At 44.0% G+C, this 24,816-nt stretch overlaps 1 protein-coding gene across 14 annotated transcripts; it reads left to right on the forward strand.

The window, feature by feature from the left end:
* Positions 1 to 223: 223 nt before the first annotated feature.
* On the forward strand, positions 224 to 23,882 carry LOC123856069 (zinc finger protein 45). 14 transcript variants are annotated; one of them, XM_064581501.1, is made up of 11 exons: positions 224 to 477; positions 993 to 1,206; positions 2,514 to 2,641; positions 3,529 to 3,600; positions 4,487 to 4,545; positions 11,861 to 12,018; positions 12,110 to 12,178; positions 13,689 to 13,747; positions 17,641 to 17,767; positions 18,989 to 19,084; positions 21,290 to 23,882. In XM_064581501.1, exons 8-11 carry the CDS (start codon positions 13,733 to 13,735, stop codon positions 23,116 to 23,118), a joined length of 2,067 nt encoding a protein of 688 aa, XP_064437571.1. In that variant the 5' UTR covers positions 224 to 477; positions 993 to 1,206; positions 2,514 to 2,641; positions 3,529 to 3,600; positions 4,487 to 4,545; positions 11,861 to 12,018; positions 12,110 to 12,178; positions 13,689 to 13,732; the 3' UTR covers positions 23,119 to 23,882. The 14 variants fall into 14 exon arrangements, with proteins under 14 accessions (XP_064437571.1, XP_064437574.1, XP_064437576.1 ...); XM_064581504.1 differs by lacking the exon at positions 4,487 to 4,545; XM_064581506.1 differs by lacking the exon at positions 4,487 to 4,545 and having other exon boundaries at positions 3,529 to 3,596.
* Positions 23,883 to 24,816: the final 934 nt, after the last annotated feature.

A 24,816-nucleotide genomic window follows, 5' to 3' on the forward strand; every position in this document is an offset into this window, starting at 1 on the left:
TGAAAGGGAGCAGTGAGGACAAAAGGCAAGCCTAGTTCCACAGCACCCCAGGGCTTATTTAGACTCCACCTGCTAATTCAAAAGAGAAATTTCAGGTAGGCGGGAAGCTCAGGCCTGCAGAGGATTCTGGGATGTGTAGTCCAGACGCTTTCTGGGCTCGGGGCACTTCCGCTCCAGGAGAGCGCAAAACTATTTGCTCCGCTTGAGAAGTGGGAGAGTATAATACAGTGCTCTGCGTGTTCGGAGGCATTTCGGCTACCGGAGGGCAAGAATGCGAAGCCCTCTCCTTTCGTGGACTCCGGGAAATCGGATTCAGGCAGTTGGTGTGGGAGCGGACTTTTCTTCCTCACGCGGGGGAGGGGCAGCGGCTCGGGTTCCTCTCGGGAATGCTGGGAAATGTAGTCCAGGAGCCCCGCGTAGTTGGCGGTATTTCCGCTGCGGGAGGTTAAGATCGCGGCCTTCGTTTCTCTCTGGGAGGTGAGTGATTCCCCAGAACCCCGCGACCTCTTTTAAGTTTTTGACCCGGTTGTGGGATCAGCCGCGCCGGGCGCTGGGCCTCAGGGAGGAAAAGCCTCGGCCAGTGGCAGAGAGCGAGGTTGAGGGACGGGGGCGGCCGCTTGCCTGCCCCTCGCCGGAGCCTCTGCGTTTGGAGCAGTTGGCGGGTGTCCGGCTTGGAGGCGGACGCGGCTCCGCAGGGTTCGAGGGCCTCCGCGCTCCCCGCTGCCCAGCTCGCCTTCCCCTCCCCTTCCACACGCTCTGTCACCGCCTAGAACTTAATCTTTCTGTGCCTCAGTTTCCTTTGCTGGCAACGGGGATATTACCTACCTTATACATTGGTCTTGAGAATTCATGGTGTGTATAGTACAAGTGAAATGTTCGGAGCAGTTCGGACGTGTGGCAAGGTGTTAGCTATGAATATAAACACTAATAGTCAGAAAAGTTGCCTCTCCGGAAGCTCTTCCAAGTGCTACTGGCTCTTCTTACCAATGCAGGAAAGGAGGCTGTGCCCGGACTACTTCTGACTCGTTTTTTAGAAAGAGAGCGTCACCCACAAGTATCTTCCGCGGTTTTTCCGGGGCCACAGACAAGATTGTAGTATCTCCGCCTCCTTTCCGCTGTCCTGACTTTTGAAAGAAGGCTCCTTGGCAGCAGAGCCCCACTGTGACCGTACTTCGCTTTCGTCTTCTTTTTCTGCGGTGGTAGAAGGTATTTCATTCATTAGCAACCGTTAAATAATTGGGAAAATATGTAGAACATGTACAGGACGTGAGTGGTAGTCATAATGGTTACACCTTGAGTGCTAAGCGTCGTCCTGAGGGCTTTATAAAAAGTAACACAGAGGGCGCCTGGGTGGCTCAGTTGGTTGAGCGACTGCCTTCGGCTCAGGTCATGATCCTGGAGTCCTGGGATCGAGTCCCGCATCGGGCTCCCGGCTCGGCAGGGAGCCTGCTTCTCCCTCTGACCCTATCCCCTCTCATGCTGTTTCTCTCTCTCAAGTAAATAAATAAATAAAATCTTTAAAAAAAAAAAAAAAGAACTTCTCAAACTCGGGCGCCTGGGTGGCTCAGTTGGTTAAGCAACTGCCTTCGGCTCAGGTCATGGTCCTGGAGTCCCGCATCGGGCTCCCTGCTCGGCAGGGAGTCTGCTTCTCCCTCTGACCCTCCTCCCTCTCATGCTCTCTGTCTCCCATTCTCTCTCTCAGATAAATAAATAAAAAATCTTAAAAAAAAAAAAAAAGTAACACAGATAGTCTTCACAAAGCCCTATGAGGTGAATATTGTTACTGCCTCTATTTTACAGATGAGGAAACGGAGGCAGAGGAGCCTGTTACTTATCCTGTGTCACACTGCTAGTGGGTGAAGTGGATTTGAATCCAGGGTGTGTGTTTCTTATGTGTGTGGCTGTTCTTGGTCCCGAAGTTGAAAGTCCCCAAATTGGAATTAGGAAACAAAATAGAAAAATAAGTTATATAAATATTTAACCATAGGAAACTGGCTGCAGAGAAGTCATTTGGGATCAAGTTATGGAAGTAGGTTGGAATTTTATTGTCGAGTATTTTGAAAGCAGGATTTATGAATCTGGACTTCTTTATAAAATTTTGGAAGCTTTCTCATTTAATTTTATTTCAGACAGTATTTATAATTCATGTTCTCATTATGGAAGATATGCACACTCATAGTAGAGAATTCAGAAAATATATAAAGAAAAGCATTGAGAATAACTCCTAATACTAGAATATAGACAGTTTTTTTGGACATCTTAGTGCATTTCTGTTTAGCAGTTTTTAAATGTGTATTTATTTATTTTATGAAATTGTTATCCCAGTATTCATAGTTACTCCCTTAACTCTTTGCTATGGAAGTTTCCAAGCATACCCAAAATATAATGTAATGAACTCCTATGTAACAATCACCCTAATTCAATCCTTCCTAATTTTGTTGCTTCTCTGCTTTCCACGCACATATTTTTTTCTCCTTGAGTATTTTTTTTTTAAATATTTATTTATTTGACAGAGAGAGACACAGCGGGAGAGGGAACACAAGCAGGGGGAGTGGAAGAGGGAGAAGCAGGCTTCCCGCCGAGCAGAGAGCCCGATGTGGGGCTCGATCCCAGGACCCTGGGATCATGACCTGAGCCAAAGGTAAATGCTTAACCGACTGAGCCACACAGGTGCCCCCTACTTGAGTATTTTAAAAGATTTTATTTATTTGAGAGAGAGCAGGAGAAGGAGCAGAGGGAGAGAGAGAGAATCTCCAGCAGAGCCTGACTCAGGACTTGATCCCAGGACCCTGAGATCATGACTTGAGCAGAAACCAAGAGTCAGACACTTAACTGACTGAGCCACCCAGGCACCCCTCTCGTTGAGTATTTTAAAGCAAACCCGGATGTTGAGTCGGTGGGACTGAAAAACTAAAGTATCACACATTGTTTATATGTGAAGACCAATGGAAGGGAGGCACCAGGACTGGTGCAACAAAATACCTTAGACTGGGTGGCTTAAGCAACAGAAATTTATTTTGTCACAGTTCTGGAGCTAGAAGTCATAGATCAGGGTGTTGGCAGGTTTAGTTTCTTCTGAGGCCTCTCTCCTCGTCTTATAGATGGCTGCCTTCTTGCTGTGTCCTCACATGGCCTTTACTCTGTGCAAATCCTTCTCCTGTCCCTTTGTGTGTCTAGATTTCCTCTTACTAGGACATTAGTCAGATTGGCTTAGGGCCCACCCTAAAGAACTCATTTTAAGTTAATCACCTCTTTAAATGCCCTATCTCCAAATATAATCACATTCTGAGGAACTGGGGTTTAGAACTTCAACATAAGAGTTTTAGGGGGTCAAAATTCAGTCCATCACAGAGATATTAACAGCAACTCTAAGGTTTTCACTCTTGGCACCGAGGAGAATGTTACTTATAGGAGAAAGTTAGAGGGAGTTGCAGTTAGGAAAGATGATGGGTTGTCTTTGCTCCTTTGAGGTTGCTCTTGCCACTGGCATATAGCTTTGATTTCTTTTCTCTCTCTTGCTGGCTGCAGGGACCACTGTTTCCTGGACCTCAGAGTGCCTAGCAGCAACCTAGAGGTTGGCAGAGAAGAGTTATTCAGTGAGTAAGTGTGACTCATGTAGCTATCCAAAGGGAAGCCCTAGCCTGGGATTAGGAAACAAAATAGGTAATCTATATTCACATTCCTTGTCTTTGATCTCACTTGTGGTGGGCTGCGGAATACCACCAGCTTTTTCAGAGTATTCAGAAGTTGATGTACCATTATGTACAGTATGTCACGGTCTAAAACAAATTTCCTTAGAAACAAGTGGATGCTAATGTTTTTCTTTTTTTTAAGATTTTATTTATTTGACAGAAAGAGAGAGAGAACAAGCAGGGGGAATAGCAGAGGGACAGGGAGAAGCAGGCTCCACGCTGAGCAGGGAGCCCAACGCAGGGCTTGATCCCAGGACCCTGGGATCATGACCCAAGCCGAAGGTAGACGCTTAGCAGACTGAGCCAGCCAGGTGCCCCTAATGTTTCATTTTTTGCTTATTGCGCAGAGATCATAATGGGTATGATTAGAATAGCTAACTTGTTGGGCACTTCTAACAACTTGGAGAAGTTCCAATGCTTTGCATGTACTAATTCACTTATTTTTCATAACAATGCTATTATTATTATTCGCCTTTTAAAAATGAAGAGACAGGCAGAGACTATTGAATAAATGACCTGTTGCACAGTCAGCAGAGGGCAGGACAGGATCAAACTTGAGCAGCTAGGTTTAAAACCTAGCTCTAGCACTCTCTGACTGGATAACCTTGGGCAAAGTATTTAACTGCTCTGTGCCTCTGTTTTCTTACCTGTCCAAATAGGGTTCTCGGTATGCACCTCCTAAAGTTTTTGTGAATATTAAAAGAGATATGCTATGTAAAATGCTTGAAATAGCACCCGGCACGTTGTAAACCCTCAACATATTACAGATTAAAGTTGTCTTTTTCCTACTATAGGTGGCTATGCAACATGAAAAATGCAGCAAGTTATTGAAAGGGCAAAAGGGGATTTTAAGGTATTCTTTTTTTCACCTGCCTGCCGTTTTCACTACTTCAGTTCTGTCATTCAGTTGAACAAAAATGAAGAGTTTCTGTAAAAGCCATTGGTTAAACTTATAACTAACACTAATTTGCTGTCTTTTGAACCCAGAGAGTCCCTGGGGGATGGTTATTTGGTCTCTGTTGCTTTAAAAAGGTTCAAGTCGTCACTATCCAATATGGTAGCCGTCAGGTACGTGTGATAGATAACTGAGCACTTGAAATATGGCCAGTGCTAATTGGGATGTGCTGTAAGTGTAAGACACACAATGGATTTCAAAGACTAGTATGAAAAAAAGGAATGTAAAATGTCTCAGTAATTCTTATGTTGATTGCAGGTTGAATGGTAATATTTTGGATATATTGGGTTAAATAAAATATAGTGTTAAGATTGAGCTCACTTGCTGCTTCTTACATTCTTACATTTTTTAATGTGGCTACTAGAAACGCTTCAATTACACTATGGAACTTGCATTATATTTCTGTTGGATGGCACTGGTCTTAATGGAAGCTCTGTGTTCACTCCCTGGATTTGCCTCCAGGGACATTCACAAGTCACTCTTGCGCCTGAGGCCTCCAGAGGCATCTTACAATGGAGAGAAGCAGGAAGTTGGGAATTAGGAGGCCTGAGTGCCAGGTCTAACCCTGCCCTTGACTTTCTGGGTGTCCTTCAGCAGTTCAGATAACTCCTTGAGAGGCAGAATAGAATAACACGGTGGTTCTCAAATTTGGGTCATACCAAAATCACTTTAGGGAACTTGGTAAAAAATGGAGAGACTATAAAGACCTAGGAGTTTTACTATATCAATGAGCCTGGCCTTTTGTGTTCTTTATTAGCTTTCTGGGTGATTCTGAGGCTGTTCTGATCACCTCCTACTCACCCTGTGTAGGAAGGAGAATCCTTGTTCTTAGTAGTGTGAGGTGGCTGAATGCAGGACACCTGTCACTGGACAGGGTGTGATTGGCAGCAGCTTACCCACAGCCCGTGGGAGGAGGACACTACATGCCATGCAGGGCCGTGTGGGGGTTGCACCCAGGAATAGACTAAACCAGCAGGGACTATGGTAGGTGGGTTTTATAGGGACAAGAAAGTACAGTGACCCTTGTCTCCCGAAAGAAGATGTGATTAGCTTGTCTGAATAATTTCACAGGCTGGCAGGGAGGTAAAGCCTGTTAGGTTGAGGACTGAGTGGGGTGCAGCTGGTCCAGTTGGTAGGGTGAATTTTGTCGGGTCTTAAGTTACAAAGGTGATCAAGTGGCAACATGGAGAGGTTCACGCCATTGAGAAAGAAGGTTTTTAACACTTAATGGTTCCCCCAGAATCGAGAGGCATAGCCTGCTATACAGGACCACATGAAGCCTATCACATGCAGGGTTGGGAAGCAGAGAGAGGAACTGGGGTATGCCTTTATGACTAGAGTGGCAGGAAGTAACTAGGTGGAGACACCTGTATTGGGTCCTGGTGAAAAGAGGCAGGTTGGGGTCAGTGGTCAGGGGAATTATGACTCTTGAGTGCTCTCAGGAAGCTGGCTTTGGTTGACAGACTGGCTTTGTGATTGAGCAGACTCATGGAGAGGTTGGAATAACAGATGTCAAAGAGCCAGTAATTGAATCGAAAACCCTGGTTCATATGCAGAGGAAGTAGCTGGGTGGGGAGCCTTTCAACCCCAGGGTCAAGGCCGTATCTGGAGAGAGCAGAGGAACTCATGGCTAGGCCTTTGGGCCTGTGTGGCTCAACCATGTTCAGGCAGCACGTGGAATTTCAGGCCTTACAATAATGATGAGCACAAGAGTTGACAACCACTGAGTATAGGACAAGGTCTTGGGCCTGGGCGCCATATTGCCTAGGTTCATTAGTGCCTGGTGTAGTGTCCTGACTGGACAAAGAGATTGTGGCCAGGGGCAGCGGGAGGGGTGTAGAAATGCACATGTCAGCCACCCACCTCCACAGACCTGATTTCATTAGTTGTGGTTGAGGTCTGAGCCCCGCCCCCCCCCTTTTTTTAAAGTTCCCTTGTGAGTCTAATGTGCTGTCCAAGTTGAGAACTACGGTCCTAGTAGATAAGGCTCTGGGTGAAAATCTTGACTTTTCTATTGGCCACTGGTTGATCATGAACCGAGCTACTTCTCTGTGCTCCATTTTCTTTACCTGTAAAATGGGGATGATTGTTGTCTCAGTCTCTAGACTTGTGAAGATCAAGTAAGATAGCACATGTACAACATTCATGGAAATGGTGCCATGGTAGGTACTAAGTCAGTTGTTACAATTGTCAGCTGCTGAACTATTAATGGAAGTATTTTCTGAATGGCCTGGGTTTCTTGTGGGTAAAATTAGGTGCTTAGAGTTGCTCTTGGTATTCTTGCTGATCCTAACAAATGGATTCTAATACCATTTTTAGAACCAGAGATAAAGAGAAGATTGCAATGTATTTACTTTCTCTAACTTCTTTGTTCTGTTGTGGGTAGAAGAGTTGAAGGTGAAAACCTCAAGTCTTTAGTCCATCTGAGAATACCTGGAGAGTTGTTTTGACTGATGCTACTCACATAGTGACCCAGAAACCAACAGCATCAGCATCATCTGGGATATTGTTAAAAATGTAGATTCTTAGTCTCCATCCTTGATGTTCTGATTTAGAATTTCTGGGGGTGAGACACAGGTGTCTGTACCTTTCCAGGGTCCCCAGTTGATTCATGGAACATTAAAATTTGAGAAGCACTGGTAGAACAGACTTGTGGCTTTTTAACAAAAAATACTTTCTGTTTCTCTCTGGCTGAATTCCACATCCTTCCAATACCAGATATCTGCATGACGTGCTCTCCCTTGGTTCAGGTCTCTGGTCAAATGTGGGAGAAGCCTCCATGACAAAAACTTATTCTGCAACAGCCACTCCTTCCATTTCTTCTTATCTCTTTACCCTGCCTTATTGTTCTTCCTTTCTTTCTTTCTTTTTTTTTTAGAGAGAGAGCGAGCTCAGGAGCGGAGGGGCAGAGGGAAAGGGAGAGAGAGAAACCCAGGCAGGCTCTACGCCCAGTGCAGAGCCCAACATGGGGCTTGATCTCATGACCCTGAGATCATGAGCTGAAATCAGGAGTCGGATGCTTAACCGACTGAGCCACCCAGCTGCCCTGACCCTGCCTTCTTGTTCTTGAAAGTACCTCTCACTGTATTATCTGTTTGCTATTGTCCTTGTCCCCGTTATAGTATCAGCCGCATGAGATCATGGTCCTAGCTGCTTCATTCACTGCCGTGTCTTTCGTGTCTTGGATCCTTGGCTGGCATATAGAGTAGGCTCCCAATAATTACATGTTGAGCAAATGATTCAGGAGTTAAACAATAAAGCTCTGATCTGTATCTGTCAGCTGTTCATTACAGCAGTCATTCTGCAGGTCTTTGCTGATTCCTACCAAGTGCTCACAGAAAGTGTCTTCTTTTGTCTTGCTGCTTTTTAAATTTTTTTCTTTTTCACTACATTTTTGCCATTTTAATTACAATATGTCTTGGTGTGGATCTGCTTTTGTTGATTTTGTTGGGGGTTCTCTGTGCTTCCTAGATCTAGATATCTGTTTCCTTCCCAGATTAGGGAAGTTTTCAGCTACTATTTCTCAAGATAACTTTTCTGCCCCCTTTTCTCTCTTCTTCTTCTGGGATCCCTATACTATGATTGTTACTATGTTTGATGGAGTCACTGAATTCCCTGTCTGTTCTTGTTTTGCAGAATTCTTTTTTTCTCTCTTTTGTCCAGCTTGATTACTTTCCATTACTGTGTCTTCTAGGTCATTAATTCATTTCCCTGCTTCGAGCCTGCTGTTCATTCCATTGAGTGTGTTTCTCATTTTGTTTATTGAGCCCTTTATCTCTGTTGTTATTTTATTTCTGTGTTAATGGCCTTACTGATGTCCTCCACTCTTTTCTCAGGTCCAGTGAGTATCTTTGTGGCCATTACTTTAAATTCCCAACCAGGCATGTTAGTTAGATGTATTTCACTGAGATCTCTGGCCGTGGCCTTGTCCTGTTCTCTCATTTGGGACAAATTCGTCCGTCTTCTCATTTTGTCTAAGTCTGTGCCTGCTTCTCTGTGTTTGGAAAGTCAGCAACATCTCCTTTTCTGACGGTAATGGCCTTGTGAAGAGGTCCTGTGGTGTCCTGCCGTGTAGTGTCCTCTGTTCCCCAGCGCGTGGTGCTTCAGGGAGTGTCTCCTGTGTGTGCTGTGTGTGCTCTGCTTGGTGTCAGCAGGTGTCAGTGCCTCACTGGTTCCTACAGGTGGCTCTGTGTATGCTGAGGGGTGGGGGAGGGCAATGGCTATGGCAATGGCTCTTTCCGAGCCCATGGCTTCGGGGATTCGTTTTCCCCCTGTGCTCCCTGTGTGTTAATCTGTCTCTCACACTTCTCCACAGCCATGGCTCCCTCTTCCCCACTGAGGCCACGCTCTGTTTCTCTCCGAAACCGAATCTCCACACTTCCTGACCTCATCGGGGGGGGGGGTGTCTCTTCCCTACCTTTACTTGTGGAGTTTGCGCTGTTTGACGGGTTGTGTTCAGGTTGATTTCTGGGGTATTTAGGATGATTTCATAGTTATCCAGTTGTATTTGTGGGAGGAGGCGAGCTTAGGGTCCTCCTACTCTTGCCACTATCTTCCCCTGTCTCCAAGAAGGAAGTGATTCTTGATGTCACCCTCCTAACAGTCCTCTCTGACCCCAGCCACTTCCCCCTCAAATCTCTCTGCTGAGAGAGTAATCTGTTTCCAAGACAAAAGGGATCTTCTTGCCCTCCCTTCCTCATGGCCTTTGCTGCTTTCCTGTTGACTTGCAGATAAAACTGGGACTCACGTCACCATAGGTTGAATCCTGCCCACCTGCTTATCTGTTGCTGCCTCTTATTTGTATTCACTCCCATCATGGCATTTATTCTCTTGAGGTTTTCCTGTGATTCTGCTTCTCTTGGGCTAGTAGAACTCAGTCATCCCCCACAGTTCAGCAAAAGCCATGTTTATGTAGAACCTGCTCTGTGGGCCTTGGGGGACCCAGAGGACGACCCTGTACCCTACTCTGCCAGGTAGCAATGTGTAATCACCAGACTGTGAGCAAGTTGGGACTGGGTAATTGTAGCTCTCTTTTTTAAATTTTATTTATTTATTTGAGAGAGAGAGCATGAGAGAGCATGAACAGGGTGAGGGGCAGAGAGGGAGTGTGTTTCACAAAATGAGAAACACACTCAATGGAATGAACAGCAGGCTCAAAGAAGCAGGGAAATGAATTAATGACCTAGAAGACACAGTAATGGAAAGTAATCAAGCTGGACAAAAGAGAGAAAAAAAGAATTCTGCAAAACAAGAACAGACAATTCAGTGAGCAGGGAGCCTGATGCAGGGCTTGATCCCAGGACCCTGGGATCATGACCTGAGCCGAAGGCAGACACTTAACCTACTGAGCCACCCAGGCGCCCCAATTGTATCTCTCTTAGTGAGTTTTCCATAAGTGTTCAATGAATTAATAAACTCATTTATTTAATGAAGAATTTATAAATTAGCCTGTCTAATGCTAATTATGTAGGCAGTGAGCTAGTTGTTATTCTGATTATTTTGATGGATACATTGTGTGGATTTTGTAACAGGAGTCCATGCAGGCACTGACTTTGAAAAGCAGAAATCACCTTCCTAAAATGGTAGTTTTAAAAATCCAGAGGCTCTTCTCTCTCTTCTCCTCCCTCTGCCCCTCCACCCGCTCATGCTCTCTCCAAGTAAAATCTTTAAAAAAGAAAAGGGGGCACCTGGGTGGCTCAGTCGGTTAAGTGTCCAGTTCTTGATTATGGCTCAGGTCATGATCTTGGGGTCCTGGGATTGAGCCCTGCATTGGGCTTGGCGTGTAGTCTGCTTGGGATTCTCTCTCTCCCTCTCCCTCTGTACCTCCTCCCACTTGTGCTCTCTATCTCTCTCTAAAATAAATAAATAAAATCTTAGAAAAAAAAATCCAGAGGCTCTTTTCCTCCCAAAGATGACCTTGATCTTGCAGATATTGTGAAAGACTTGGAGAAAAAACTTGGAAATAAAACCCCTGCTCTCCAAATCCTTCCAGTTGGGATCAGCCTCAAAATTTTACAATTCAGGGGTGCCTGGTGGCTCAGTCGGTTAACTGTCCAACTCTTAATTTCTGCTCAGGTCATGATCTCAGGGTTGTGAGGTGAATCCCACGTCAAGCTCCATGCTGAGTGTGGAGCCTGCTTAAGATTCTCTCCCTCTCTCTTCCTCCCTCTCAAAAGAAAATTTTTTTTTACAACTCAAGGAAATCTTAGACCAACTAGTCTGCTCTTTCCGTATGCCTCTGCCTGTCTCCCTGATGGTATGTTCATTCATCAAGACATTGACACTGACTGCTGAGTGTCTCCTGAGCAGTTTCTGTTACAAGCACTGTTTCAGGTGCTTGAGATATAAAGCTGAGTAGGTATTAATTACAAGATCGGTTTACCAATTATCCCCTTTCCCCCAGAGGTGACGGAAAGTTCTCCCTGCAGAACACTCTTACTGAGCAGAAGTTGTTGGACAAACAGAGTCAGAACAAAGTGAATCACAGATCCCAAAAGCGTATTTCTTCCAAGATTGGGAAGTTTTCCATTGCCCTTTTCCATACTAGGGTTCTTGTATCTGAAGATGGAGGAATAACTAATAGTAATTAACTAATAAGTAATACATTAACCAACAGTTAACCATCTCTTAACCTGAGTATTGTATGTTCAGTTTCCACCCTCCTCAGAATCAGAATCCTACTGAGAGCGATAAGGAAAACTTGTATTCAGGCCACCAGTGTGGTTGGGCGGGTTGTTCACTGCCCAGGGGCGCTCAGCTGGAAGGGGCTTGGTCTCGGGAATCTAACCCACGCTCTGCATGCAGCTGCCCCGAGGGAGGGGTTCCTTGGCTGTTCCATGTAAAGCAGCCATACAAGAAACTTGTATTGAATGTTTAAGCCGCAAGACGCTGTTCCGAATGTCTGACGTATAGTCACTTAGACCCACTACCCTTCCCCTGAGGTTGGTAATATTATTGTTGACATTATTATTATCTCCAATTTTAGCTTGGGCTTTGAGACACAAAGTGATAGCAAGTTGGGGATGCAGTATTCACATACTGGTGGTCTGATTCTAGAGCCTACACCCTTCACTGCGCTGTTCTCTTCTCCCTCAAGCACATCCTTTGGCTTCAGAGTCCTCTCCCTGTTTCCGTGTCTGTCATCCCTAGCTCTCAGCTCTCGTTTCTCTTCCTGTGAGACCTTGGAGTCCCATGTGCGTATTTTTGTCTTCAGAAGTAGCAGAGAGGCAAGATCTAGAATACCAGTTCTGGTGTGAGCTGGAGTCCAGTTCCGCCCGTGTGTCTTGACCTCATCAAGCCTCAGCTTCCTCGTCTGTTAAATAGAAGCCACAGTCCTCATCATCACTGATTGAGAACTTCCTAAAATGCCAGGTACAGTGCCAGGGGAATTGCATGGATTAACTCATTTATTCCTGCACAATAATCCTCTGATTGAAATTCCATTTTTATCTCCTTGTTATAGCTGAGGACGGGCACAGAGGTGTAGGCGATTGGACCGAAGTCACACTAGTGTGACAGAGCTTCGTCACAGGTACGTAGGCGGTACCTTCACGAAACTGTGTGCCAGGTGCTTCATAAGGTCCCCAACATGTGCTTGGTGCTCAGTTAACGCCACCCATGCTGTTTTTGTTGTTTTTAATAATTTGCTACGATTATTGTACCTCGTTAGTTTGAATGACATAATGACAAGGGCTACCTAGCTTATGGGTAAATAAATCTTGCAGTCACAGGTTTTTATTAATTTTTCTTCATCTTCATGATGGAGTCTTTTCAAGGCCCTGCTGTTAACCAGAGTAAATTTGGCAAGGTCTCATATCTTTAAAAAAACAGTCATCTGTAAAAAAAAAAAAAAAAAAACAAAATAAAAAAGCCCACAGTTTCCCATATAGTCAAATTCACAGAGAGAAAGTAGAGTAGTGGTTACTAGGGGCCGAGGGGCGGGCTGGTGGGGAGCTGTTGTTTTATGGGTACAAGAGTTTTAGTTGAGGATGGTGAAAAAGTTCTGGAGATGGGTGGTGGTGATGATTGCACAGCAGTAGGAATGCACTTAAACTGTATGCTTAAAAATGGTTAAAAGGGTAAAATTTTTTTTTAAAGATTTTATTTATTTGACAGAGAGATAATGAGAGCAGGAACACAATCGGGGGAGTGGGAGAGGGAGAAGCAGGCTTCCTGCCAATCAGGCCCAATGTGGGGGCTCGATCCCAGGACCCTGGGATCACAACCCGAGCTGAAGGCAGACGCTTAACGACTGAGCCACCCAGGTGCCCCTAAAAGGGTAAATTTTATGTTATTTTATGTTATGTCATTTTACACAGGAAAACAAGTCATCCATGTAATCTCACACCTTATTGCAAAGACATCCCATTAAGTATGACAGACCATGAGAGAATAATATATTTCAGAGGTTAAAGGGGATTTTCATATGACAGAGCAACATCCTCTAAAGGCTCCGTTGATAGAAACCATTTATGAGGACAGGTTTTACATTAGTGAGTATTACCTGCTCTTCTACAGCTACTAAGAAATAAGATACCCTGAAAGTGTTCCATGTGCTTGCACCTGCTGATTTAATTCTTAAAACAATCCTATGAAATAGGCACTGTTAATCCCTCCATTTTTACAGATTAAAGAATTGAGGCACAGAGACATTAATAATTTGTCAGAGATTTCACAGCTGATAAGTATCAGTACCATAGACCTAAAACATTTGGCCCCAGCGATTACTCTCTCAACCTGGGTGCTTTACTCTCGATGTCCACGCTCCCTAGAACCAGATTCATACCCTAAAAGCTATAAGGAGAACTTGTGTTAGGGGCACCGTGTGTAGTTGAGCAGGTTGTTCATTGTGCAGGGGCTCTCGGCTGAAGGAGTCAGTGGTCTCAGGAATCCAGCTCACACTCTGCTCATCAAGCCCCCTGAGGAAAGGACACCATTTCTATTTGATGTAAAGCGTGAAATATGGGTAGTGATGTTAGCCATATGGGTTAAGGACAGTCTTGGCCAGACTCTGATGGCTTTTTTTTCTCCTTCCCCTTTAGTGCCTTCTCAGGACTCAGCCCTTTCTTAGAAGGACGAGGACAAAATGACTAAGTTCAAGGTGAGTTGGGCTTCCTTTCTAGATTTTAAACCATTGTCTCATTTCTCAGTGATTAAATGCTTTCTTGAAACAAACAGAATAGCAGGCATTTCAAAACCTCTTCTGTGCCAGAGGATCACTGCTTTTTATTTTAGTGTAGTTTAATTTTTGTTGTTTTAATTTACCCTTTTATAATTTCACAAATAAAATAGAAAAGTCAATAGCAGTGAACCCCCCCACTTTACTACTATTTTCCTTATAAAAACTGTTTTCATTTCCCCATGTTTTTTTCCTCATACGCATTCATAACTGTATATTTGTAATAGTTACATAGTTAAAATTTTCAAATTATGCCTTTTTTTTTTAAGATTTTATTTATTTATTTGATAGAAAGACACAGCGAGAGAGGGGACCCACAAGCAGGGGGAGTGGGAGAGGGAGAAGCAGGCTTCCCGCAGAGCAGGGAACCCGATGCAGGGCTCGATCCCAGGACCCTGGGATCATGACCTGAGCTGAAGGCAGACGCTTAACGACTGAGCCACCCAGGCACCCCTCAAATTATGCCTTTTCTAATTAATTGATATTATATTCCCTACATTTTTAATGGCTGCATCATATTTCCTTAAATTGATGTACTCTGTGTTTGTCTCACAACTTTTGCCCCATTCATGGACATTTAGGTAGTTTAGAATTTTTTTTTTTTAAAGATTTTATTTATTTTTTAACAGAGAAACAGCGAGAGAGGGAACACAAGCAGGGAGAGTGGGAGAGGGAGAAGCAGGCTTCCCGCCGAGCAGGGAGCCCGATGTGGGACTCGATCCCAGGACTCTGGGATCATGACCTGAGCCGAAGGCAGACGCTTAACAACTGAGCCACCCAGGCGCCCTAGAATTTTTTTTTTAAGATTTTATTTATTTGAGAGAGAACGAGCAGGGAGAGGGACAGAGAGAAGGAGAAGCAGGCTCCCTGCTGAGCAGGGAGCCCAGCATGGGCTCGATCCCAGGACCCTGGAATCATGACCTGAGCCGAAGGCAGACGCTTAACCAACTGAGCCACCCAGGCGTCCCTAGAATTTTTATTATGTTAAAGAACACTGTTGTGATGAGCACCGGGTATTATATGGAAGTGTTGAACCACTAAACCGTACCCCTGAAACTAATATTACACTGTATGTTAACTAACTGGAATTTAAATAAAAGCTTAAAAAAAAAAGTAAGACCAGGAAAGTGAAATTATAATAAATTCTGATTTTGATATACTTAAAAAAAAAAGAATATTGCACTAACAGTTTTCCTAACATAACCACTTTCCTCAAAAAGGAATTTGGAGGAGTTTGCTCTTCTTTGTTCTTAATGTTTCAGGAATCTAAATTGAAAAAGTATACTTGATAGGCAGTACCTTGGGGATTTTGTACATAGAACACTCTGATGTGGCCTAGTGCAGCCGGCTATAACTGATGCATCACACACAGAAAGTATTCTTCCATATTTTCCCATAAGAAAACTAGATTCCTTTTTTTTTTTTAAGATTTATTTAGGGCGCCTGGGTGGCTCACATGGTTAAGTGTCTGCCTTCGGCTCAGGTCAAGATCCCAGGGTCCTGGGATCGAGTCCCGCATTGGGCTCCCTGCTCCTTGGGAGCCTGCTTCTCCCTCTGCCTCTCTCTCTCTCTCTCTCTCTCTGTCTCTCATGAATAAATAAATAAAATCTTAAAAAAAAAAAAAAAGATTTATTTATTTATTTTAGAGAGAAAATGAGCTGGAGGGGCAGAGGGAGAGGAAAAGAGAATCTCAAGCAGACTCTACGCTGAGCAGGGAGCCCGACAAGGGGCTAGATCTCATGACTGTGAGATCACCACGAGCTGAAATGAAGAGTCGGATGCTTAACCAACTGCGCCACCCGGGCACCCCCAAAGCTAGATTCTTTCTAACCTGTGTCTGAGTCCTATCATGTGCATGTGTTATTTACTGATTTATATGTGTATATTTTAAATATTTGAGAGAGAGAACAATAGGGAGAGAGCGAGAGAGCCAGCATGAGGGGCAGAGGGAGAGGGAGAAGTAGACTCCCCACCGAGCAGGGAGCCTGATGCGGGGCTCCATCCCAGGACCCTGAGATCATGACTTAAGCTGAAGGCAGATGCTTAACCAACGAAGCCACCCAGGCACCCTGATTTTATATTTTTTGTTTACATATTGATTTATTTTTATCAAAGTAATAGTGTTCTTAAATTTAAAAGTCTAGTAGTAAAGGAAGACCTACTGATGCTTTTCTTACTGCATTTAGTTTCCGACCAACCTTAAGAGGCAGTACTTGGTCGCCTCTGCATGTTAATTCCAAAGAAACAGGATTGTAGAATTTTAGAAAACTCTTTAGGTTCACACAGGAAACCAAAGGTCCAACTGATCCAAAAAGACTCCTAGGAGTTTTACTTGGATAAAGAGGGAGGCAAGGGAAAATAATTCTTCTCGGGGCCTTAGCCCTTTCTGTGTGTGCTTAGTTGCTGTCGTTCACAGAAGACACCACATATAATACTGCCTCTTCTTGGTCACTCTTTGGTGGCTCCTTCTTTAGGATCTCTGTTGCTCATTCAGGGCACCTGGATGTGCAGGGCTCCCGCAACGAAAACACAGTTTCCATATGAAAAAGTTGAGATTGTACTGTACACCAGCGATCCTTTTTTTTTTTTTTTTTTGAAGATTTTATTTATTTATTTGAGAGAGAGAATGAGGGAGAGAGAGCACATGAGAGGGGGGAGGGTCAGAGGGAGAAGCAGGCTCCTCGCTGAGCAGGGAGCCTGATGCGGGACTCGATCCCGGGACTCCAGGATCATGACCTGAGCCGAAGGCAGTCGCTTAACCGACTGAGCCACCCAGGCGCCCTACACCAGCGATTCTTAATCACGGGTAATTTTTGCCCCCAAGCAATGTCTGGAAACATTTCTGGTGTCAAAACTTGAGGGAGGCTTCAGCATCTGGTGCATAGAAGCCAGGGCTGCTGCTAAACATCCTACATTGCAGGGGACAGCCTCCCCCCCCAACAGTTATCTGGCCCAAAATGTGAGTGGTGTCAGGGTTGAGAAACCATGCCGTACACAAAGCTATACAAGAACAATAGCAAAATGTGGGTGATGATACTTATGTATGTTTTAAAAAAAAAAGAAAAAGAAAAGAAAGCTTGAAGTCTCTAATAGAAATTTTACAGAGTGATAAAATAAAACCCAATTGGAATATGAGCAAAGAACATTGACTGGCAAGGTACTAAAGAAGAAATAAAGATAACCAGTAAATATATGAAAATGTGATAGTTTAATTACCAAATAAGTATAAAATGAAAAGTAAGTTGTTTTTTACTGATCAGATTACATAGGACTTAAAAACATTGGTTATATTCAGTGTTGTGTGTGGTGTGGAGAATCAGGGCTACTTATATTCTCTCAGGGGAGGGGTGAAATACAGAAAAAGTTGAAAAGGAAACCTGCCATCCTACATAGTAATTTTGAAGTGGCATATCCTCGATATTACAATTTTTCCTTCTTAGAACTTATTCTAAGAAAATAATTAAGACAGGAGGCTAATATTTATTTAAAAGTTGTTCTTGGGCGCCTGGGTGGCTCAGTTGGTTGAGCGACGGCCTTCGGCTCAGGTCATGATCCTGGAGTCCCGGGATCGAGTCCCGCATTGGGCTCCCTGCTCGGCAGGGAGTCTGCTTCTCCCTTTGACCCTCCCCCCTCTCATGCTCTCTCTCTCTCTCTCTCATTCTTTTTCTCTCAAATAAATAAAAAATCTTAAAAATTGACTTTGGTCTCTTAGAATCTGAAGCTACTTTGTACACATCCCTTCCAGTTTTCTCAGTGCTCTTTCTCCCAGCAGCCACTGGGCTCAAGATTGAGGTTGTGTGTGCTTGGTGTTGTAGGAGGCTGTGACGTTCAAGGACGTGGCGGTGGTCTTCACGGAGGAGGAGCTGGGGCTGCTGGACCCTGCCCAGAGGAAGCTGTACGGAGACGTGATGCTGGAGAACTTCAGGAACCTGCTCTCTGTAGGTGAGCACAGGCGCCCTGTGGACTTCAGCCCCCTGCAGTGTTTATTGTATCCTTGGATGTGTGGAGCTTTGGAGCTCTTGTACTGGATGGCATTTTTCTGGTCTTTTGCCTCTGGTCAAAATATGTTTTGTAAATGAGCCGTAAATTGACTCGATGACTGCTATGTATACATTTTTGGCCTTTCTCAAGTTGTGGTCATCTCTGATTAGTGGGTCATGACACACATTTAGGGCGTTGTACCAGCGTTTGTTTGTTTTTTTTGAGAGAGAGAGAGAGTGCACGTGTGCATGTGCAAATGAGGAAAGAGGCAGAGAGAGAGGGAATGAGAGAATCCCAAGCAGGCTCCATGCTGCCTGATGCAGGCCTCAGTCTCACGACCCTGAGATCATGACCCAACCCAAAGTCAAGAGTAGGATGCTTAATTGATTGAGCTACCCAGGCGTCCCTGGTACCAGCATATTTTATTTATTTTTTTAAAATTTTTTAAAAATATATTTATTTGTCAGAGAGAGAGAGAGAACACAAGCAGGGGAAACAGCAGGCAGAGGGAGAAGCAGGCTCCCCGCTGAGCAAAAAGTCCAATATGGGACTCGATCCCAGGACTCTGGGATCATGACCTGAGCCGAAGGCAGATGTTTAGCTGATTGAGCCACCCAGGCGCCCCGGTACCAGCATTTTTAATGAAATAAAATAGGATAGAAAATAATCAGAGCCGGGGCGCCTGGGTGGCTCAGTCATTAAGCATCTGCCTTCGGCTCAGGTAATGATCCCAGGGTCCTGGGATTGAGCCCCGCATCAGGCTCCCTGCTCCGCAGGAAGCCTGCTTCTCCCTCTCCCACTACCCTATTTGTGTTCCTGCTCTCGCTCTCTCTCTGTCAAATAAATAAATAAAAAATCTTAAAAAAATAAAATACAGTAATCAGAGCCTTTGGCAATAACTGCACATTGCAGCAAAAACTACAGCCTGTTGCTGAAAATCGTGTGAGAAATGGTGGAAAGAGTCTGAAGAAAACAGACCTTTTTTCCCAGTAATTTACACTGAATGCCTACATATCCTGGATTTTTGCATCAAACGTAGTCTTCTGATGGGTCATAATTAACAGTTTGGAAATCACTAATTTTGATGTCCTACAGATGATATGGCGAGAACCACATATTTAGTAGTTTAGTAATTTTAGTAAGTTTTAGTAATTCTAAATGTTTGTCCTTGCCTTTTGACAGGGCATCAACCCTTCACCCCAGATCTAATACTCCAGTTTGAGAGAGAAGAAAAGCTTCGGATGATAAAGACAGCAACCCAGGGCCACTGTGCCTCAGGTGAAAGCCTTGCGGCTGAGTCGGCCATGCTTCCTGTCCGCCCCCACAGCAGTGCCTCGCCTCTGAATTCTGCAGCAGTTTCTCACGCTCTCCCTCCCCTCCTTTGCTCTTTTACAGTCGTTCTCCACTCGAAGTGATTCTTCTGTATGTCTGTCAACTCCTGTCCTCTGCTTGAATCTCTGGTAGCTTCTTATCTGATTGAGAGTATAAGCCAAGTACTTAAAGTGGCTTTTGGTGCCCCAGCTGCCTGCTCCTTGCTCTTCCCCCATCCTTCCGCACATGTGACCTATCACTTGCCCCCATGTCAATCTGTCCCGTCCAGTTTTGCCGCTCTGCTCTGCCCCCCATGGCCCTGCCTCATCACCCTCTCTCTATTTGTTCTTCCTTCTGTCAGGAGTGCCCTTTCTCTCTGTCATCCTCTTGGCCCTTCCCTTCCTTCACGTAGGTCTCTTCTCAAATCATAATATCATAAGAAAGACCTCCCATGACCACCCTGTTCATGACCCCTTCTTGTTTCCCCATTCTCCTTTCCCTTTTCACCTGTCCGATTTGGTGTCTAGGCATTCATCACCACTCACCATATTAACATATTTTTGTTTATCTCACTGTATTCCTGCTAGAATATAATTATCAGGAGGGAAGAAATTCTGTTTTCTTTATTGCTATATCTTCAGTGTATAAACAGACTTGGCAGAGGACAGATGTGCTATAAATACTTGTTGGATGAATGAATGAGATAATAATGGTTTACATGGACTTTTTTTCATTAGTTGTGGACATACTAAATGGGTGATAAACAGAAACATGTGATGAAGGCATAGTCCAGAACAGCAACCCCTATCCATGATTATCTAATCTAATCCTAATTTATCGGGTGCTTTTTTGGATACAAGTAGATATGTATCCGTTAAACCACATCTAGAGGTGCCTGGGTGGCTCAGTCGGTTAAGCATCCAACTCCTGATTTCGGCTCAGGTCATGATCTTAGGGTTGTGAGATAGAGCCCAACATCAGACTCCTCGCTGAGCTTGGAGCCTACTCAAGATTTTCCCTCTTGCTCTGCCCTACCCCCCCCACTGGCTCTCTCGAGCATTCTCTCTCTTAAAAAAAAAAACAATCCCCCACATTTAATGAAAGTTTGACTTTGCACTTGCAACCAAGTGCATACAGAAGAATCACTTCGAGTGGAGTCGTAGCTCAGATTTTAACATTCATTTCAGAAGTAGGTAGCAAGCTGTGGAACAGAGTTCCAAGGAGAACGTAACTCTTCCTGACCAGTATTGACTTTGAGAATCTGTACCATGCCCTGTTCATTTCCTCCTCACAAGTTGTTGCTTTGGTATAAAAGATTAGCTTCTGATTTGTCACTCTTTTTTTTTCCCCCTGGAGGATATAGCAACTTTATTGCAATGAGTTTTTGATATGATGTATGGTACTGTAAACCTCTTCCCCCATTGCCGTCCTGAAGAATATTTCCCAGCAGGAGGCGAAAGACCACTCTCTGCTTATACCCTGAACTTTAGGCACTTACTTGATAGGTTCTCCCAAACATGTCTTTCCAGCCAACCCAGTGCTTCAGGGCTTATAACATGGAATAAACTTCCAGTGAAATCATTTCAAACAAAGGTTTTCAACATTGCCTGAGGACATCTTTTGATAATCTGTCTATAAGGGTCTTACTAGACATGTTGAGCCTTTGGTCAGATGTGTGCAATAGGCAGAATTATGTGGAAACTATTTATCAGACATATGCTATAGCAAAAACAAGGCTTTTAGTAAGGTGCAGCTTCATCTTTGTAAAGCCTCCCTAGGAACTATTTTTCTTGATCTACAGCCACCAAATTTCTAACCTGTTTCTCACGTGTAAAACTTAGTATGATTCTTTTTTATTTTATTTTATTTTATTTTATTTTATTTTATTTTATTTTATTTTATTAATTGACAGAGACACAGCGAGAGAGGGAACACAAGCAGGGGGAGTGGGAGAGAGAGAAGCAGGCTTCCTGCAGAGCAGGGAGCCCGATGCAGGGCTCAATCCCAGGACCCTGGGATCATGACCTGAGCAGAAGGCAGACGTGTAATGACTGAGCCACCCAGGCGCCCCTAAAACTTAGTATGATTCTAAACGGACCTAAGTTTATAGCCTTGACATCTCCGAACAAAGTGTTTATATGCCTCATCTCTAAATTCTCTTTATTCTTACAGGAGACAAGAATCTAAATGACCTGGAGACTCTTCAGGAAATTGGATTAAAGTACCTCCCACATGAAGAGCTGTTCTGCTCGCAAATCTGGCAACAGGTTACAAAGGAGTTAACCCAGTGCCAAGATTCCATGGTCAATATTCAAGGAACTGGCTCCCAGTTGGAAAAACGAGGTGATGCACTCTATAAAGATGAAGAGTTTGGTAAAGGCTTTACTCAGAGTTCACATCTTCAGGTTCACCACAGAGACCACACGGGAGGAAAACCCTACCAGGGGGAGGAGCGTGAGAAAGGTTTCATTCAGCGCTGTCATCTTCAAACTAACCAGACAGCTCATGTAGGAGAGAAGCCCTATAAATGTGAAAAATGTGAAAACACCTTCCGTCGACTGTCAAGCCTTCAAGCCCATCAGAGGGTCCATGGCAGAGAGAAATCATACAAGTATGATACGTCATGTAAGGGTTTCAGACAGAGGTCATATCTTCACCATCATCAGAGAGTTCTCCCTGGAGAGAATCCACACAAATTCGAGGAATGTGGGAGGAATGTTGGGAAAAGCTCACATTGTCAAGCTCCTCTGATAGTCCACACATTAGAGAAACCTTATAAATGTGAGGAGTGTGGGCTGAGCTTCAGTCAGAGCTCGTATCTTCAAGTGCACCAGAGAGTCCACATGGGAAAGAAACCTTATAGATGTGAAGAGTGTGGGAAGGGCTTCAGTTGGCGTTCGCGACTACAGGCTCATCAGCGAATCCACACTGGAGAGAAACCATACAAATGTGAGGCATGTGGCAAGGGCTTTAGTTACAGCTCGCACCTTAACATTCATTGTAGAATCCATACAGGAGAGAAGCCCTATAAATGTGAAGAGTGTGGGAAAGGCTTCAGTGTAGGTTCACACCTTCAGGCCCATCAGGTAAGCCACACTGGAGAGAAACCTTACAAATGTGAGGAATGTGGGAAGGGCTTCTGTCGGGCCTCAAATCTTCTGGACCATCAGAGAGGCCACACTGGTGAGAAACCATATCAGTGTGATGCCTGTGGAAAGGGCTTCAGTCGTAGCTCAGATTTTAACATTCATTTCAGAGTCCATACAGGAGAGAAACCCTATAAATGTGAGGAATGTGGGAAAGGCTTCAGTCAGGCCTCAAATCTTCTGGCCCATCAAAGAGGCCACACTGGAGAAAAACCATACAAATGTGGTACATGTGGGAAGGGCTTCAGCCGGAGTTCAGATCTTAATGTTCATTGTAGAATCCACACCGGAGAGAAACCCTATAAATGCGAGAAGTGTGGTAAGGCCTTCAGCCAGTTCTCGAGCCTTCAGGTGCATCAAAGAGTCCACACGGGAGAGAAACCGTATCAGTGTGCAGAGTGTGGGAAGGGCTTCAGTGTGGGTTCACAGCTTCAAGCCCACCAGAGGTGCCATACTGGGGAGAAACCATACCAATGTGAGGAGTGTGGGAAAGGATTCTGTCGGGCGTCAAATTTTCTGGCTCATCGTGGAGTCCACACAGGAGAGAAGCCATACCGATGTGATGTGTGTGGTAAACGCTTCAGACAGAGATCCTATCTTCAAGCCCACCAGAGGGTCCACACCGGAGAGAAACCGTACAAATGTGAGGAGTGTGGTAAGGTCTTCAGTTGGAGCTCATACCTTCAAGCCCATCAGAGAGTTCACACTGGAGAAAAACCATATAAATGTGAGGAGTGTGGGAAGGGCTTCAGTTGGAGCTCAAGTCTTATAATTCATCAGCGAGTGCATGCTGATGATGAGGGTGATAAGGACTTGCCCTCCCCGGAGAATTCACACAGGAAAGAAGCTCCATAAAACTATATGTTTTAATACCTCAGATGGGTGCTGAAATAGTCTAATAATCAGACCTTTCCTAGAAGACAAAGCATTTATTTATAGAAGAGTCAGTATTTAGCCAGGGCTTGACATGTCACAGTGGTTGGGTGACCACACAGCAGAGAAGCCTCATGAGAATGGCGACATAAGGACTTCATTCAGAACCTTGACATTTAGCAAATACTACACAGAGGAGAGGCTTAGGAAGGATGAATCTGATCTGAAGTTAACCGAAGGGCTGAGATGGAAGTGCCAGAATCTCTTCCACTAGAATATAAACTCCAAGAGAGTAGGGATTTGTTGACTGCCAAATCTATTCAGTCTTCTCAGTGCCTCACACATGGTAGGTGTTCAGTAATGTTAAATGAGTGAAAGGGAGAACAGTCATATATGAAATTTTTATTCAGTTCTTCTCTAAAAATTTCTATGAAATGTACTTAGAAGAGGAATTCTGTAAGGCTTGGAGGACATTCAAGTTAAGACACATGGGCTCATTTTCCCAACCCTGCAGGTGCTGTGAACTAGTGTTTATCAACCTGCCAGTAGGTCCAAAATCACTTCAGTGGGTTGTGACCAGCATTTTTGTATTCTAATAGTTTATTGAGGTATAATTTGCATGCAGCAACATGCATAAATCTCAAGTTTACAGCTTTATGAATTTTGACAAATGTATACACTTATGTAATCATCACCAAAATCAATGTATACAATATTTCTATTAAACCAGAATGTTTCCTTGTGTACATTTCTCGTCATTCCCACCTCCAGTGGCAACAAGTATGATTGCTATACCTCACAGTTAAGTCTGTTCTTTGGTTCAATGTGTGTACTCTTTTATGTCTGGATTCTCTTGATCAAATTATGATCATTTTAGTAGATTGAGAGAAAGTAAGATTGACAGAATTCAGTGTCCATTCGTGATAAAAATTCCTCAGTGAGATGAAAGGCATCTATGAAAATTCTACAAGCTAACATTCTTTGTAAAATTATTATTAAGGAATAGTTTGTATACAGTAAAATCGACTCTTTGATGTATCATTCTGTGTTTTGGTAAATGCTTTCTATTGTATTACCACCACTGTAATCAAGACGTTTAACACTTCCAAGACCCCCTGCCCTGAAATTCCTCGGACTTTTGTAGTCAACCACTCTCCCTGTCACCTCTCCCTGCCTTTGGCAGCCATCTACCTGTTTTCTGTCTGCATAGTTTACTTTTTCTGGAATGTCCTAAAATGGAGTCATACAGTATATAATCTTTCAAGTCTGACTTCTTTCACTTTATGCTTCTGAGATTCATCAATCCTGATGTGTAGAACAGTAGTCATTCCTTCTATTGCTGAGTGGTATTCTGGTGTATGGATGTATCATGTTTGGTTTATCCATTTATGAATTCAAGGATATTCGAGTTTCCAGTTGTTAGTGATTATGAGGGAAACAGGGATAAATATTTGCAAAGAGGTCTGTGTGTCAACACATGTTTTCTTTGTGTTAGTAAATACTTAAGAGTGGAATTGTATAGTATGTTTAACTGTATGGAAAGCTAACAGCTCTAAAACGGATATACCAGTTTGCATTCCCACCATCAATGCATGTCAGGGTTTTGTTTTGTTTTTACCATTTCAGTAGGTTTATAGTGGCATCTCACTTTGATTTTAATTTGCATTTCCCTAATGACTA

This window comes from Mirounga angustirostris, unplaced genomic scaffold, assembly GCF_029215605.1.
Source record: "Mirounga angustirostris isolate CCGP_5_RB_7025 unplaced genomic scaffold, mMirAng1.0.hap1 SCAF_16, whole genome shotgun sequence".
Lineage (NCBI taxonomy): Eukaryota > Metazoa > Chordata > Mammalia > Carnivora > Phocidae > Mirounga > Mirounga angustirostris.